At 42.0% G+C, this 17,841-nt stretch overlaps 1 protein-coding gene across 1 annotated transcript in view; it reads right to left on the reverse strand.

Annotated features, from left to right (window-relative positions):
• Positions 1-360: 360 nt before the first annotated feature.
• The window catches only part of MYO5C (myosin VC), a 57,803-nt gene continuing 40,322 nt past the window's right edge, over positions 361-17,841 (reverse strand). Inside the window, exons 30-41 of the mRNA XM_054042994.1 lie at positions 15,984-16,077; positions 14,975-15,035; positions 12,455-12,620; positions 11,512-11,599; positions 10,887-10,985; positions 8,924-9,078; positions 8,741-8,830; positions 7,067-7,217; positions 5,375-5,657; positions 4,080-4,254; positions 3,462-3,542; positions 361-3,223 (exon numbers count right to left, since the gene is read on the reverse strand). Of these exons, the coding sequence (XP_053898969.1) occupies positions 3,071-3,223; positions 3,462-3,542; positions 4,080-4,254; positions 5,375-5,657; positions 7,067-7,217; positions 8,741-8,830; positions 8,924-9,078; positions 10,887-10,985; positions 11,512-11,599; positions 12,455-12,620; positions 14,975-15,035; positions 15,984-16,077 (1,596 nt within the window). The 3' untranslated portion in view covers positions 361-3,070. The remainder of the gene's footprint in view (positions 3,224-3,461; positions 3,543-4,079; positions 4,255-5,374; positions 5,658-7,066; positions 7,218-8,740; positions 8,831-8,923; positions 9,079-10,886; positions 10,986-11,511; positions 11,600-12,454; positions 12,621-14,974; positions 15,036-15,983; positions 16,078-17,841) is intronic.

Genomic DNA, 17,841 nt, shown 5'->3' on the forward strand with positions numbered 1-17,841 from the left:
TACCCACCATGAGGCTATTATTTCTGCCTTCTTTCTCATTCTTAGACATAGATCCTTCCTCTCAATAAATCAATCAATCAAGATTTTCTTCTTGTTGTACATAGTGTTAGCCGTTTTTTTTCACTCCTAAGTCTGGGAGAAACAGTTTAACACCAAATTGCCACATTTCCTCCCTGTAAAATGACTGAATGCTTTTCACCTACAGATGTATGTGTCTTGAATAGCATATCTGCTATGTGAATATAAGAGTGGGTTAAGATTTTACACAGGCAGAAGTCAGTATACGATATGCATATGGCTTCAGATACTCTTTATAACTCTTTAAAAAAAAGTATGTAGGTTACAGCAACCAAACTAGTCTGTTACCATAATAATATTTATTACAGAAATTAATTAGCAATCAGGGACACCACAAATATCAGATATTGAAATATGCTATGCGGCAGTCACAGTGATTGATGTAATACCTAAATGGAGACTTAATGGTTTAATACATGACCTACCATAGCCACCAAGCCTTACATAATTTCAAGTGACTTCTTTCAAACATTTTAGTACTAAAACATAAAGATATTTTATTACAAAACTTAAATGATTTCAAAGTGATTTAAAAGATATTTAACATGTGGAAAACGTTAGCCTACCTACATGCTTAGGATACTGTGTATACTTTTTTTTTTTAATGCTTTTAAAGAATATATACACCATTCTTGCTCTATGTGCTTTGCATATATTACTATTCATATTAGTAACTATCAGAGGTGGTTCCATTTTTAAATTCACATATGCAGTTATGCAAAATTAACAAAGTGCAGAAATACTGTAGCAAAACATTACAAAAATATTTTGTCATTTCTTCATATGGGTAATGTTTAAATTAACGGAATTAAGTTAAAAAGTACTTAAATATATCAATGCAACTCAAACTGGTCCTAGACCACAGAGTTCTATGCCTTACTTACTACAGAGTTCACTTTTAATACACTAATAAGTTCTAATACACTGACTAGTAAAACATCATTATCTGTCTAGGTTTTTATAAGGTCACCCATGACCATGGTGTCTGAGTGCCAATACTTCAATCATTTTTACAGGGTACACTATTAAATAAATTATTACATATTATTTGTTTTGTGCTGGCTGTGGGTGTGATGCTGCACAGGGCAGAGGAGACAAGGTCCCTGCCCACAAGGAGCGTACTGCCTAAATGAAATAAATATGAACAAATACTAAGAAATTAGGTTGCATCTGTGAGCACGGCCATACCAGGGGAGCTGCATTCAGTCACTACTCTCAGAGTAGTAGGCACATGCACAAGGAGCTGGCCAGGGGGCTAGTAGTACAGCTGCAGGTATTGTCTTCTTGCACACTCAGCTTCCCTTCAATGCCTAACCCTTGTCCGAGTGTAGGGTTATTCCCCATCCCCCTCCTCCTCACCAGTCTGGAGCTGGGGCAGAAGATTCCCCCCAAACTATTGCCTCTTAGCGGCTTCCTCCTCACCTCAGGTCGTGTCACCCTTTTCCCTTGAAGAAAGTTTAAAAACAAAATAACCACCCCCTCACCTCTCCTCAAATCTGTACAAATGCTTTGCAGGTCATCTTAGAGCCACTGCTGCAAACAGTTACTACTGGGTGCAGTCCCACTGACTTATCACCTGTGGTGAACACAACCCTCTGTAATAAGTGCTGGCAGGATTGGGCCCTTGTCCGTCTATCCAGGTTCTCCTACACACCCATCACTGTGGCAAGTGAACATCTCCCAGAGTGATGAGCTGTACAAATAAGATACGCTGGTGTTCCCTTGGTTGAGTTTTAAAGGTGGAACACGCAGGATGTTCTGCAGAAGCTTGAAATATTCTTTCCATGACCTGCAGTCTAATTATGCTCGTATTAAACTCAATTCTTATTTTTCCTAAATCACCTGCAGACTATTAAATGTCACTGCTCGAAATGCAACAGTCTCCACCAACCTGTTTGTATTCTTAGCACCTGATCATCAACAACAACAAAAAATAAAGAAGACGGGGGGAGGTGAATGGGCTCTCTAGGTGTTTTGCAATTACATGACACTAGAGATGGGTCCAAGTCCAACCCTAAACCCATCCCCCTTGGAAGGAGCAAAAGTTTAAAATGCAAACCTGGATTTTGATCCCAATTTTACAGCTGGCTTTATCACTGTAATGGGCTGAACCCAAACCCCAGACTTGAATACCCCTGAATTTTGCAAAGGGGAACTGAACTCTGCCTCCAAATTAAGTGTCTCAGCCCCAGCTCTACTTTAAACGGATGCTGATATGGTCTCCTCTGCCTGAACTATAATGTCTGAGTGAGCAAGTCAGCACGCATCTGAAAAGGCCAACATGGGTCTGCAGAAGCACTTCTCTCCCTCATACTGACATCAGAGCTGTCCCCACGGACAGTGTAGTAATTTGCATTGGCTTTTTAACCTACTGTAGGAAGACCTTCCATTTTCTATTGCTCCACTCTTCTGCGGGCACAAAACAGTAATTTTATTCTTGTTTGTTGTTAGACTCCCTTCACAGATGGAATAATGAATTCCACAGGAAATCTAACTGGGTGAAGACTGCTGCAAAATAAATCCATCATATCAAGCCAGTGAGAGGAATTCCTACGGAAAACATCTCACATGTGAGAGAAAACAGCACCATGACAGATTATAACATAGTAGTTGTTACCCCAGGAGAGAGATCGAGCATGTTGTTCCCTTACTGGTGATCTGTCAAAGAACATGGAGCACCAATACAAATTTGTCTCAAACAAACTTTCTTTGTAGGGCTCCAAAACTGTAAAGTGCATAGCTGCTGGATATAGTATCGCCCTTTGTAAAATGAGGTGGCGAATGGACAATACTAAGAAAAGAAAGGAGGGGTTTTTGTAAGCTGGCATATGCTTTATTCCTACTGCTGATGTCCTGATTCCAAAGTAGTTTTTAAAAGTATATTCCATAGTAAGCCACTGCACTATATCCCAGTTGTGGGGAAATGAGCCATAAAAGTTTGCTGTTCATTTAGTCTTTGAGGACAGGGTGGCAAATCCTTTTTATTTTTGTATTACACTCTTGTGAGAAAGCCAAGTTTGAAACTGCTGGGAATTTGTATAATTTCCAAGGCATGTGGAGATGGGGTGTAAGGAAATGTCACTTGAAAGAGATATTTGGTATCTAGCATCAATTGTGGAATATCCTCTCGATTATTGAGCATAGCCTGCAAATAGAACAAAGAGAGATTTACTGTCAAGAAGATACGAAGTGGTAAAACCCGAAGAGGCTTGCTTTCCCTTTATTCTAATGACTTTTTTTGTCAGTCCCAAAGGGTACAGAAGAGCAGTAACTTTTGTTCTGGTTTGAATTTAAAAGCCAAGTATGAACACGTACCATTGTAAACAATGTGTGCAAAATATCGTAACTTGAATGTGTGTGAGAAAATAATGTAAGGCTCTTACCTGGACTTTGCGAACGAACGATGGGGACACTCTTTTCTCAAAATCATCTATAGGAGTGTATGAATTGAGGATCTTTACTATCTGCATAAATGATAAAAGACTTTTAATAATTGTAACCCATGCCAGAAAAAAGGAACAGTTTGAAAGGAAGAGGCATTAAAATTATGCCCCCATCCATATCTAACTGACTGAGGGCATTGTAAGCAATTGTACTGTAAGGAGGTAGATTATTAACTGGCAAACTAGTGAGTGATTCTGTATGTGATAATTGCCTAGGCTCATCCCCAAATAGATGGTGGAAATGGCTGAACTGATTAAAGGAAACCCATTGTGACAGATAAAGGAAATGATACTGGAGAATAGAGAAGAGGACAGGTCTGGAGCAGGACCCAGATGGAACAGGGCAGATAGGCATCCAAGCTAGAAAAGTAGAAAATACAAACAAAGGAATCGAGAATCAAACATTACAGCTGGGGAGGCCTGGGTTGGAACATTTGGCAGGAAGGAGCAGTTATAAAAGTGGGATGCTGATCACCGTCTGCAGCCAGGATTATTTCACACATGAATTATAAGATTCAGCAATTGGTGCTGCCAACAGAAAATGACAGAGTTTATTACCTGTACAGCAGACAGGGATGTACAGTGTTCATATATCTCCTTGGCATCATCGTCTGTGATCTTTTTGACCTGAAGGAGCCAGGCTGCCTGAGAGAGAGGTTCCAAAGTTTCCTTGGCAGAACTGCTCTGCAGATTCTTTTCTTTAAGCCATTCTTCTAAGTAGCTGATATTACATCTGGGTTAAATCAAACACAAGCATAGCAATGTCAGTTTCCCCTCACACACTAGTAATAATAAAGCAATCTGCAAATGGATGTCATTAAAGAAACACTGTCAGTTTAAAATTCATACGTATTAAGCAAAAAATATCTTTCGAAAATACCCCCCCCTTAGATTATTAAAACTAACTAATTTAAAAATCTGATTTCCCTTTCATCATTTTATCCTGTTCACACTTCGTATTTCACAAACTTTGGACAATGACAGTTTCTTTGTTGTTTATACAAAGGCCTTAGTCAGTTTCATACATTAGTAGGATGTGGCAGCATTACATGGGATTGTGTTAAATACTGCTATTCCTTTAAAAATACGCGTTCACAGCATCCTCAAGAGAGCTAGGAGATGATAGCAACTTTTGCACATTCCCAGCCTGGACCAGATTCTCATAATTGATGACCTATAGGTGAAAGCCTCTGTCTCCCATTGCCACTTTCCCGGATGATTTAAGGCCTGTAGGCTTTATCTATTGATTTTCTTACAGCTCTGTCTCCAGACTGTCTAATGGGATGTAACTGAACTGTGTATCTTTTGCAATGATTTAGGAGCATATTCTCCTCCTGATCCACATACGGGCAAAAGGAAGAGGAGCCCTCAGCCAATCCCCTGCTGGATTTGCACCTGATTCTGGTCTCATCATTAAGGGTGGGAAGATAATTCAGCAATTCTGCCCATCAGGGAATGTTGTATCTGCTCTCCCCAGTGAAATCCACTATACAGTGCCTGTGTGTGTAAATTAGCATGGCAAGAGCCATAGACGTGTTGCAGGTTAAAGGGGACAATAAATGCCCCAGAATGCTCAGGGGCTTTTGAGTCTCTGCCCCTCCAGACGGTACTGTGTGTCCCTCTATTAATGTTACATGTAAAGTACACTTGTGATAAGCACTGTATCATGGAGTATGCTAGGATCAGCAAACGAATTCACAGAAAAGTTAAAATCTACCTTTTCAAACCAGAGGGACAAAAATAATCACCACGGAATGTTCACAGTGTATCCAATGGCACAAGTGATAGAACTACACTAAGTTAAAAAATCCCCTCTCTCAAAAAACTGCTTGCTGAATCTTGATTGGCTTTACCTTATCTGCATTCCTTTCCTACAAGAGCACATGTCCTTGCGGAGGAAAAGACTATTAAGGGTGACAGCTCCAATCAGAAAGAAAAGCTGCTTCACTGCCTGCTTTAGAAGCTCTGTATCCAAGCCATTCTGGCACATGGTGCTATAAAAATAGCTGAGCTGTTGCAGGATGGAGGTCATTGTGTAGGTATCGGTGTCGTCTATACTAGAAGAACGTTTACGGAATCCTGTAGGTTTCATGCCAGAAATTCCTTGGAGACTTTCATGTTCAAGCATACCTGGTACTGAAAAGGCAAGAGGAAATCATTTGTAACACCAACAACATGTAGGGTCCTTTTAATATGGTAATTTGGTTTTGGGAACAAATATTTTCAAGCTGTATCGTTGAAAGTTTTTAAACTGCAGTTTCTCATTACTCCAGTAATAAAGGAGGACGGGGTTTGCATGTGAAAGTTGTGTGTGCTTTCAGGCTAGATTTCAAGAACCTCATCTTTATGTGGCAGCTCAGTACGGTAGCCCAAAAGGGAGAAGGGGAACACTGTAGATGAAGGAAGCCATTCCTTGCACCACATCAAACAAGATTAGCATTGTTAGACCTTTTGGGTAGATCTACACTCCTGCTTCTTTGGGCGGTGTCTAGCGTACACTCCTGCATAGCCCCCCAGCATAAGTATAAATAGCAGTACAGCCGGTGAGGCACGGTTTCGATAAGTAGAGTAAAGACACGCCGGAAGGGTGCTGGTATGTATGTGAGTACGTATCTTACATCATCTCGACTTGTCCAAGCTGCGCCCGCCTGTCTATGCTGCTATTTTTAGAAGTGTAGTGTCCTGCTGCTGCAGCTCTTCTCTGCAGCCTCCCCTCAGCTAGAGGGGGAAAGACTCTGGCAGGGGGGAGGCAGCGAGGAAAGGCTCTGGCAGTGGGGAGCTGCTGAAGCCTCTCTCTGCTGCCTCCCCTCTGCTAGAGCCTCTCTCTGATGTGTGTAGCTACACGCTGCAGCGTGCATGCGGCCTGTTTTTCACTGCAGCAAATAGCTACATGTACTCCACGTGACGACACCAGTGGTGCGTAATGTAGACATAGCCTTAGTGTGAGGTAATTCGGGAAAACTAAAACAAACAAACTACTGTCACACTATCATGAATAATTAGAAAAATGCCACTGTAAAATGTCTAGTGAAAACAGCAATACAGAAATGCTTAATAGCTTGCCTTCGGCTTGGCTGGTTAGAAATAGAGGGGGTGGGGTGGGAAAGGACAGGATGGAAGTAGAAGCAGAAACATGTTAGGAAATATTTCCTATCTGAAACCCACCTTTTTAGGAAAATAAAATCAATCAGCCCCCTCCCCCTTCAGACCTGTCACATGTTGCTAAACACTCAATTTATACATCGTCCACGGCTGCCCTAGCTAGCCCTTTGTGCTCCGGGGCCGTGCCCCACACTGAGAAACACTGCTGCAAGGGGGAAAAAACATTCAAACTTCTGGTGACTATTCAGTCAATGTATACAGATGTCTAGATATGTACACACATACGTATGTGTGTGTGTGTGTGTGTGTGTGTGTGTGTGTGTGTATATGTGTGCACCAGGGCATAGTTCACCCCTAGTCTTTTGTCTCTGTATAAGATTTATTCAAATACCTTAGAAGCTACTAGTGCATTTATTTTCAATGGTCATTTTCTTCCTTCTTACCTATCATTGGCTGAATGTTATTCTCCATTACAAGAATGAATTGGTGATAGATACGAATGGCCAAGTCACTAAGAATTTGTCTGTATTCTGAAAGATCAAAATGCTTCAAACAGTTCATATTCTGACGTGGAGTATTTTGCTTCATGAATTCCTGAAAGACAGTTGTAAATGTATCAATATGACAATGCTGTTAATGCCATCATTATCAATAGATCTGAACAGTGCTACACATGAACTACATTAGTGAGTTCTGTGTGTATGCATCCAGACTCTCAAAATGGGTCTAAGTTACTGCTATCTTGAGACGCTGCTACTACCCATGGATTTCATCGACATCAATAGACACATTTTTCTACTTAATGCTCATTCGGTATCTGATCAAAAAACCCAGTGTAGCTAAAGGAAAGACTCACATTAACTTCAGTGGGCTTTGGATAAGGTGCTAGATCATTTACTTGGAAAGCGTCAGATACTTTTTACAGGAAAATCACTCTCTTGTTTAAACTGTATGAGAGAAAAATTCAAATGTGCCTCTTCAATTTTTTATGGTTTCAAATGCTCTCATTTTGTACTTTGTAATGTAATTACTCTGATATGAATATTAATACGGCAGTGTTTTCAGCCTCTCAAAAACAGGGTTAATAATAGGTTCCAACAGCTGACAGACAACATCAGCAGCTCAGGATTTTTAAACCTGACCCAAAGTCCCACATCTGAATTTTGTATCTTTGTAATGAGAAGAAAAATCCAGGATTGAAATGCTTTCAAGCTCGGGGTTTTGAAATGCAAACCTCTCGCAAAGTTTGGAATGTTTAGACTTGCATTTGGTTCATTACAGAGATGAATTAAAGCTGCAAACTTGGATCCAAACCCAGAACCATGTTTTGGGTTCAAACACGCCTCCAATTCTGCAGTTAAATTGTGAAAGAATTGCTCTACATTGCTTTGCCTTTATTTCAGTCAAAGGCCTTTCTGATCAAACTTTGCTATTATCACTATAACCACCAGGGAGAGTATGGCAGCTTGCAGAGTACAAAGAAGTGTTTACAGCTGGGTTGAGTGAAAGGTGTTTTCTCTTTGTAGGGATTCATGAGAATACTGTCTTTTAGTTTCAGACCATATGCGTTTCTATCCCTCATTCATCAAGTATCACTTTGAGTTTGGGGTTTAAAGAACCGAAAAATAGCAGTGAAATTCAGCTTCATCTGGTTTAAGATGAAACTGACTATTTTACTACCATGTGTCTTTGATTTCATTCCGAGTTGTAACTTTACTTATTAATCAAATGGTAACAATGTCTGCCTGAAGCAGTAACAGTTGAGCGAAAGAAAAGGTGAAAGTTATTTTTAAATACAACTAGTTGAGCTCCTGTGGTCCTGTTCAAATTAAACAGAGGATCAAACTAAGCAGCAAATGGATTAAATGGCACCCAAAGTATGTAACCGTTTCTTCCTTCTTGCTTTAACAACTGTTTACTGTTAGTGTTTCAAACATCTTCCTAAGCTCCTTTGGACAAGCTCTATTGGATCACCTCCAAGTCAAAAACCACTAGTACAGAAGGATATGAATTTCAGGCCCTTTTGGTGAGATGGTCCCATCTTATGATCCCTGGCCCATTTGGTTATAAAATTCAGTGCAATTATGTAAAATGTGAAGTGATGAAATTATTCCTACCTCTTCCCCGCTGTATTGTTTCAAACAGTTAAGAAAATGATATGTATTGGAGAGCCAAAAGGACAAGATCTCAAAATCTTCAGCGTGTTCCTAAACAATGACATGTTGTAAGCCTGTAAGTGCATGTACAACGAAACCAATAAAATAGTGGAATAAAGCAAAATATGTAAGGAATATTCCTACCTTAATAACTTGTTTGATACCATTAGTGGTTATACTCATGAAAGATTTCAGCATGTCACCATCATTCAGATAATCTGCATATCTCACACACATGAACAGGATGTAAGCTGGGAGGCCTGGAATCATATTTACTACCACTCCACGTGGCTTTAGATCTGAGCAAAGCAGAATCAAAGCGGGTGTTCATTACACATTGTAGATACAAAGGTAGTATCACCATCTAGTCTTACTTAAATAGGTAAAAAGCACTGGATTAATTTCTAACCACGCTCTTGATTAACCAGTTTGTGGATGAATTCTCTTTTCCTTTATAATTACTAGAGCTGTTCAGGAAACTGCCATCAGAATGACTTCCCAGTGCCGAATTCGCCATCTGCAAAATGTCAGAAAATCATTCCCAGCACCATGGCTCACCCACTCCTTGGCAGCCCAGGTTTTCTGTCTCCCGGGCAACCCACCAGGTGGGCTGCCTCTAAGCTGAGCTCCCTGCCTCACCCACAGCTCCTGCGGCCAGCTGCTGGGGAGCTGGTGCTCCATAAACTCCCAGCTTCCCACAGTGGGGGAGATGAGGATTGGCAGTGGCCAGGTGGGCTGCCGGGGAGGTGGGTATGCCCGAGGAGCACTGGCTCCCTGGCACACAGTTAGGCAAGGGAGGCAGGGAGATGGCTGGACAGCAGGATGTTTTAGAGAAATTCCATTTCAGTTCTCAAAATGTCCCCTCTCATAGAAAATTTCACATGTCCAACTTTTTGTTCCGAATCAGAATGGATTTTTTCCAGAAGCATGAAATTTTCTGCAGGATAGAAATGTTGGTTCAGGGAAGGTACCCGCAGGCAAGGGCAGAACGCAGAGCCCTCTGTCCCCCCATCTCCCAGGGGCCGCAGGGTCGTGGTGCCAGCTGCTTCCAGGAGCAGCGTGGGGCAAGGGCAGTCAGGGAGCCTGCCCTGGCTCCCATGCGGGCCGCTGCTACCCTGGAGCCGCTCCAGGTAAGTGGCCCCAGGCTGGAGCCCACACCCTGCACCCCACACTCCTGCCCTGAGCCCCCTGCCTGCACCCCAACCCCCGCTGCACCGCACCCCTCCTGCACCCCAACGCCCTGTCCTGAGCCCCCTCCCACCCTCCTCCAGCACCCCAACCCCCTGCCCTGAGCCCTCTCCTGCACTCCAACCCCCTGCATCCCACACCCATCCCTGCACCCCAACCCCCTGCCCTATGCCCCCTCGTATACCCCACACCCCTCCTGTGCCCCAACCCTTTGCCCTGAGCCCCTTCCTGCACACCGCACCCCCTCCCACACCCCGCACCCCAACCCTCTGCCCCGCTCTGCATGCAATTTCCCCACCTAGATGTGGCCCTTTGGCCAAAAAGTTTGCTCACTCCTGTGCTATGCCTAGATATTATGGTGACTGGTGCTAAATAAATACCCTAGATAGATAAGAAGAGCAAACGGATAGAAGACTGGATGAGAGACCAAAGAGGAGAGGTCACACAGGCCTGAGTCATACAGCAAGAACAGTTCAATTGAAACATTCTGTATCCCTGAAGTTTTGAGAGAAGGGGCTTGTGATTTCAGCAGAGGGGTACAGACAACTTCTAGCAAAGTTCTAGAGATAATGACTTACAGACAAGGTAGACCAGGAAGGAAAATTAAACTCAGGTGCTGGAGTACTCGAGATTTGTAGTTTCAGAAGTGAACAAATAAGAAGATAGACAGTAGAGTCAGAGATATGAGACAAATGAGTTTTCACCAGATAAAATACTTCTGTCTTTGAAACACTTTGAATCAAGCAGTAATAGAAAGTAATAGTATGGTGCCCCTAAGAGTACAGTGAGAGAGAAGGGAGATAAAGAGATCAAAGTTAATAATGAGTACAACTGAAATTAAAAAATCTTGGATTTTTTTTTAACATGCTATATCGAATATAATTAAATATGTCTGTAATTCAAAGTGTAACTGAAGTACCAAGGATGAGATTTTTAATAATTCTTGCTTCATCTTCCTTTCTGTACTCCATCATTCCAATGTACTCCTTGGGCACAGCTGGCACGTGTGTTTCATTGGCTGTCAAAAGTAAATGTACTCTTACTTACAGGCTAATGTAATGTTAACATGTTAAAATAAACTACGAGAAACATGCAGTTCTTACTGCCAGAAACATACTGTAGCTCCTGTTTGCAATAATCATCTCAATTTATGACTCAAGTATTATCGGTCAATTCCTGCTCATATTACTCACATGAGTAGTCTTACTGATTCCTGTGGGACTACCTGCACTAAACAAGTGAGGCTTTGGCTACCCATCCCAATATTAGTCAGGTTTTCAACCTTTAAAACAACTCAGAGTGAAAACTAATTCTGTAAAAAAAAATAAAAATAAAATAAAAATGTACACACATATACACACATTTATAAAATGGGCTGAAAAACAGGGAAAACATTTATGAAATTTTTGCTAATGCTTTCCCATCTTATGTTGTTGTTGAAAGATTGAATTTAACAACCTTTTGACCCTCTCTCTCTCTCACATACCCATATACCCTCTATTACACATTCAAAACTATTTTAAACCGTAAAAAATAAATCCTACCTTTTTCAATAGTCTTGGTAAGATTCTTGATCTGATCCTGCAATTTTTTTATTACTCTGTCTTTCATGTCTAACTCTTCTTCAAGATCCTACAATAATCAAATAAAGATGGAGAGTAACTAGTCAATATACCTCTGCTTCTACCTCCACAGAGGGCAATAAAACTGAGTTCAGGAGCAATGTTGCAAAGGGGTGCATCCTTACTGGCACTGCTGATGAACCAATCAGACAGCACATGCAGAAATCTGCTCAGTAGCTGGTCTGACATAGGTAAATATTTATCTGGCTCGCTAACTTCATTTCCCTTTTAGAATATTTGGTCCCAATTCTGCAAAGATTTATACTTAATTTTCAGATTGTGAGTAGTCCCACTGAATACAAGCTTGATCCCGCAATCCCTCTGTCCTCAAAATCGATGGGAATTCCAAGCAGAGGCCTGAGAAATGGGGTAACATCGCTCTCACCTCCTCGTATAATATTTAACTGCACTATGCCTTTAAATCTTTTGCTCGATTGGGCTAGACTGTGACTTGAAGCTAGTACCTTGCAGGTTGGATGGTTTAGGAAGAGTTGCACTTCAATGGGAGATTATGGAGGCAAATAAAATATATCTGAGAGCACAGAGGAAGCACACACAACAATGACATGTGTGCCTTCTTCCTCCTGCTGGCCCTGATCTGGGGCAGCAGGGAATAAAGCCATGGGCACGTCCCTCTCCAGCTGGGATTTCCACTGCTACTGTTGGCTCTACAGTTCCTCATTCTCTGCATGGCAGGAGCACAAGGACAATCTCTGCCTAGGCCAGTATAGAGATGCCAGGGAGAGGGGCTTTTCCACCCTCTCCTTGTGCCGCTGCACCGGGCTGGGAAATGTCTAGCTCTTACTGTGCACTCTGTATTTTTAACTGTGTTTCGGGGATGGATTAAGAGAATTTCATTCCTCACCATGTTTTCCAGAGTAAGATGAAATGCCTCCTGCTTTATCTTGCTCTTTACTTCATTCTCAATTTCATGTTGCTCCTTTAGGTGATTGTTTGCCTCTTGAATTTCTTGGATTGTGACAATCTGCTTCTCTTCTTTTGTGTGTATTTCAGTCTGGTCTTCCAGTGTTCTAGAAATCACAAAAAGTTTGTTCCCTTATTCTTCTTCTCAGAAAGCCCAATATTACTTCAAGATGGGTTACATGTTCTGTCTCTCTCAGGCACCTACCGAGCTGACAGCAGGAATTTCCCACCTCACCATTACATCACCCCAATAGCAAGTGGTAGTTGCTAAATACAATTCCAGTCCCTATAAGGTTTTAAGTGTCTCTACTCAGCCTATGGCATTAAATCCACATTTCGCAAACAGATTTAAAATAGGGCTGTCAATTAACTGCCGTTAACGCCTGCGATTAACGCACAGCACAATTAATGCATTAATCGCAGCACGGCAGCATCAGCTGCTCTCTAGAGAAACTAGGTCAGGTCAGATCAGACGCAGTAACACAAGCTGCCACCGGAGGGCAGGCAGAAAGAGAAGAGGCTACAGGAAGACTGTAAAAAGCAACAGAGGGTCCTGTGGCACCTTTAAGACTAACAGAAGTATTGGGAGCATAAGCTTTCGTGGGTAAGAACCTCACTTCTTCAGATGCAAGAGAACAAGAAAGACTGGTTCTCATGCCAGCTCCAGTGGAGAAGTATTTTTTTAAAAGTAAAAACAGGAGAGTGAGGGGTTCACCTGAGCCACCCCTCCCCTTGCAGGGCGCTCCAGCCCCCTCCCCATGCCTCCTGGGGCTGGGGCTGACCCACCTCCCACCCCCCACATCTGGGGCTGAGCCCCCCTCCCTAGCACCACACTGCCCACACCGGGATCAGTGCTGCCCACAACACCTTCCAAGCCCCATGTCGCCTGCAGCTGGGGCTGGAACCCCCCCTGCCTGAGCCCCATGCCACCTGGGGCTCACATCCCCCCTCCCCGAGCTCAGGGGCTGACCCCTCCCCCCCATAGCCCCATTTTGCCTGCAGCTGGGGCTGACCCCCCACCGAGCCCCATGCCGCTGAGGCTGGGGCTCTCCCCAACCCCAGCTGGGGCTGAACCTCCCCCCTCCTGAGCTCCACACTACTCAAGGTGGGGTCTCCCCCACCCAGCCCTGTGCCATCCACAGCTGGGGCTGACCCCCCTCCCCTTGAGCCCGATGGCGCCTGGGGCTGATCCCCCCGCCAAGCCCCGTGCCGCCTGCACTAAATGACCTATATCAGTGGTTCTCAAAGCTGGTGTGTCATTTGTTCAGGGAAAGCCTCTGGCGGGTTGAGCCGGTTTGTTTACCTGCCTCGTCCGCAGGTTTGGCCAATCGCAGCTCCCACTGGCCGAGGTTCGCCACTCCAGGCCAACGGGGGCTGCAGGAAGCGGCGCGGGCCAAGGTATGTGCTGGCCGCCCTTCCCGCAGCCCCCACTGGCCTGGAGCAATGAACCGCGGCCAGTAGGAGCCATGATCGGCCGAACCTGTGGACGCAGCAGGCAAACAAACCGTCCCGTCCCGTCAGGGGCTTTCCCTGAACAAGCGGCGGACTGGCTTTGAGAACCACTGACCTATATGACAACAAGAAGACTACAAAGTTGGACCTTCTGAAAAATGCACTGGCTATTGCTTTGACTGGTGATCACTGGACATCCTTGAGCAATCATAGCTATCTTGGTGTCATGGCACACTTTACTGATGCCGCATGGACACTGCAGTCGTTTGCTGTAATAGTAACTCATAACAAAGAGAGACATTATGTTGAAGCATGTGCAGAGCATTTCATGGATGTTGCAAAAGAATGGAATATTCGAGAAAAGGTAACAACAATTAGTACTGACAGAGCACGTCACATGGTCGCAGCAGCCAGTTGCTTGTCTTTTGAACACATGATGTGCACTGCTCACAGTCTGCAGCGATCCATTACAGTAGCGCTCAGTGATGGTGGTTTTGAAAACGTGCTAGCAAAACGTAGAAAACGTGTTGGCCATTTCAAACACAGTGCAGCTAATAGTACAGAGTTAGGAATATAACAAGCTTCAAATGGACAAAAACAAGAACCTCTTGTACAAGATATTCAACTAGGGCTGTCAAGCGATAAAAAAAAATTAATCACAATTAAAGTTTTACATTGTTTTATTGTTAAGTGCAGTTATTCTTTTTTACATAATTCTACATTTGTATGTTCAACTTTCATGATAAAGAGATTGCACTACAGTACTGCAATGAGGTGAATTGAAGTTTCTTTTTTATAGTTCAAATGTTTGTAATAAATAAATAAATGAATATGAAGTGAGCACTGTACACTTTTGTGTTGTGTTGTAATTGAAATCAAAATATTTGAAAATGTAGAAAACATCCAAAAAATTTAAATAAATGGTATTCTAATATTGTTTAACAGCACAATTAATCGCGATTTAATTTTTTTTAATCACTTGACAGCCCTAATTTAAAATAATATTTACCTTCTTTGACCTTCCTCTGACAGATTGTGATGTACCCGATTAGGCATATCTTCCATTTTTCCTGTTATGATTAAAAATAAATAAATCCAACAACAAAAGAAAGACCCCCCCCCCCCCAAAGTTTGCTTATTGATCCAGGCTGGAATTTAATTAATATTTTCTTACGCATAACAACCTCTTCCTATTTCCTGTAACAATATTGGCTTACAAGGCAAATACTGTATCAAAAAAATCCTTTGCTTACACAGCAACTGTTTAATAATAGGTCCTGTACGCAATGGGAGCTGAGTGCCCATAAAAGGCACAGAATCAGATACCAGCTGGTAAATACTTATAATATCAGAGCTATTTACAAGGAACACATCATGTAATTAAATGTTAAATAACTGACTATTTCCCCCTTCTGCATTATAGGGTGTTGATTACAGTTTTGGACTAGTGACTTTTGGAACTCCTTCAGTAATTACAATTTGCAATGAAGCTTCATATAAAATGAAAACATTGTTGAGGAACCAAGTGTTTATAAACAAGTGAAAACAGCAAATCTTTCATTGCTATGGGCCAAATCCTGATGGCCAGGATTTTCAGATTTTAAGTTTTTACTTAATCCAAACTCCCACTAAATTCAATGGGAGCTTTGCATGCATAAGGAATCCGAACTTGGCCCACAGTAATGGCATGGAACGTAGTAAATAAACCGCAGTCGTGGGAAAGATTCTCTCATGCACCAGAACTCTATTCAGTGCAGGGGAGAAATGGGGAGATGTGGACCAGCTGCAGATCTGACACAATTTAGAGCTGCTGTTAAGCAATTTTAAGTTACGCCAGAGGCATGGAATCTATAAATGACCCACATAATTGGAGGAGTGATACAGCAGTGTTCCACTTTGCCCCCTCCCTCCTGGAAGGGGAGAGGACAGAGTCCTGCCAGTGGCACCGATGTGCTAGTAGGGGGGTCCCCAGGCTCTCTCTACCTGTTTGCAAGACAGGCCCCATGTTGGTTCTTTACCTTTTGTCTTTGCAGCTTGTTCGTGAAGGCGTTGTTCAAGATCCATCTTTTGCTTTTGAAGTTCAGAAATCTGCTGTTTAAAGTCTGGGATCATCTTTATAAAGAGGAAAGAACACATGAATAATTTAGTCTCTCAATATTTTACTTAAAGTTTAAACAGCTGAATTAGTTTAAAGGAAACTATGTCATGATTTTCATTTTTCCAGTTCAATTTATTTTTAGAAAGTATTTCTTATATATTACAAAACACTTCAGAAAGAAATGATATTATAGGCTCCCTTTTTGAAATGCTTTTTCATCTCAGTAACTTCAAATTACATTTTGAAAATCTCTCTCCTACGGACTCTTACTTTTTTCCAACCAAAGGAAATGATGTTATACACTACAGAATGCATTTCCTTCTTGGAAATGTATATTCCATTTGTATCAATATCAGTATGGCTCAGGTAGTAGCACTTTCATCTCTTGGTCAGAAGATTTTGTATTGCTCAAGTGTTCAAACAGGCTTTGGACTTACAACAAAAGCTTGTAATTTACTGGCTGTTTTATCAGCCAGTACTGGAATACTGGAATATCAGCCTGCTCAAACATATGGAGCAGTGGGTTTCACCTTTTTTTCATTTGCAGACCCCTAAAAAATTTCAAATGGAGCTGCAGACCCCTTTGGAAATCTTAGACATGATCTGTGGGTCCCCTGGGGTCGGCGGACCGAGGTTGAAAACCACTGCTATGCTAGATATAAGAATTAATGCCAGTTGACAGATTATCCCTAAACGTATATGTTAGAGGACTGAGTTTTTGGAGTTGAAGGTCCTAGTTCTATCCACATGCTGTGTGTGCGCAAAATATCTGGCAATCCTGGAGGATGGGTGCATTCAGCTACCGGACATCATTATGACTGGCACCCAATTATTGGATCTGAACTCTTTAAAACTGCAGAATGCTGAGCTTCGCTTAACTGGGACTGGTTGAATGCTTACCCAGGTGGTTGTTACAATGAGAGAAACACCGTCTTTCAGAAGAAGCAGTAAAGTAAGTTTCCTTTCGTCTGTTCCAAGTGGTTGTTAAAAGTCCCATGGCACTTTTCAAAATCAGTAGAGGGGTTACTCAAGTGTTTTGCCATCTTTCCATGTATGAATTTTTAAAAAATACCCTTGTGTTCTAATGATGAACATTTGTATGAGCTATTGCTGTATGGTTAATGGTGGCGGTTTGCCTACAAAGTCACTGTAGCATGAGTGTCTGACTCCTAGCTATATCAGTTTGAAATACTGTACCTTCAGCATGCAACATACTATGTAATTCCGATTCTAGTTTGTGTTGCTCTGGAAAGGTTTTTTTTCCATTAAGAAACTCTCTTTATTAAGCTATGACGTATACCGATGAGAAAGATAAACACGTACCATCAGTCAAACAATAGCAGTCTTATTTGATGTTCAAACCAGTTGTTTAAATTATGGATGTACTGAAATGGCTAAATAGGATAGCTTCCTGATCAATGCTAAAGCTCTGGTATTGTTTTTCTCGCTAATTCCCTAATCAAATGACCTAAAAGCTTAGAAATAGATGTTTCTATTCCTGAATAGCTGTCCAGTGTAAAACTGCATATTTGCACAAATTATTACTGTAATTTGAAACAAAAAATCCCATAAGCATGGCAAGGAAGAGCATACAGTGTGTCCAGCATAATACTTGTATGAGCCTATTGATGTTCACCATGACAATATTTTGAGAACAAAATCCTTTATAAAATCATAAGTTTTAGTCACATGGGCATACAAAGGGTTAAAATACAATCTAAGCTCACACTGTGATTTGTCTGTTTCCTTAGGAAAGTATCAACTACATGAGCCACATT

This window comes from Malaclemys terrapin, chromosome 10 (assembly GCF_027887155.1).
Source record: "Malaclemys terrapin pileata isolate rMalTer1 chromosome 10, rMalTer1.hap1, whole genome shotgun sequence".
NCBI lineage: Eukaryota > Metazoa > Chordata > Testudines > Emydidae > Malaclemys > Malaclemys terrapin.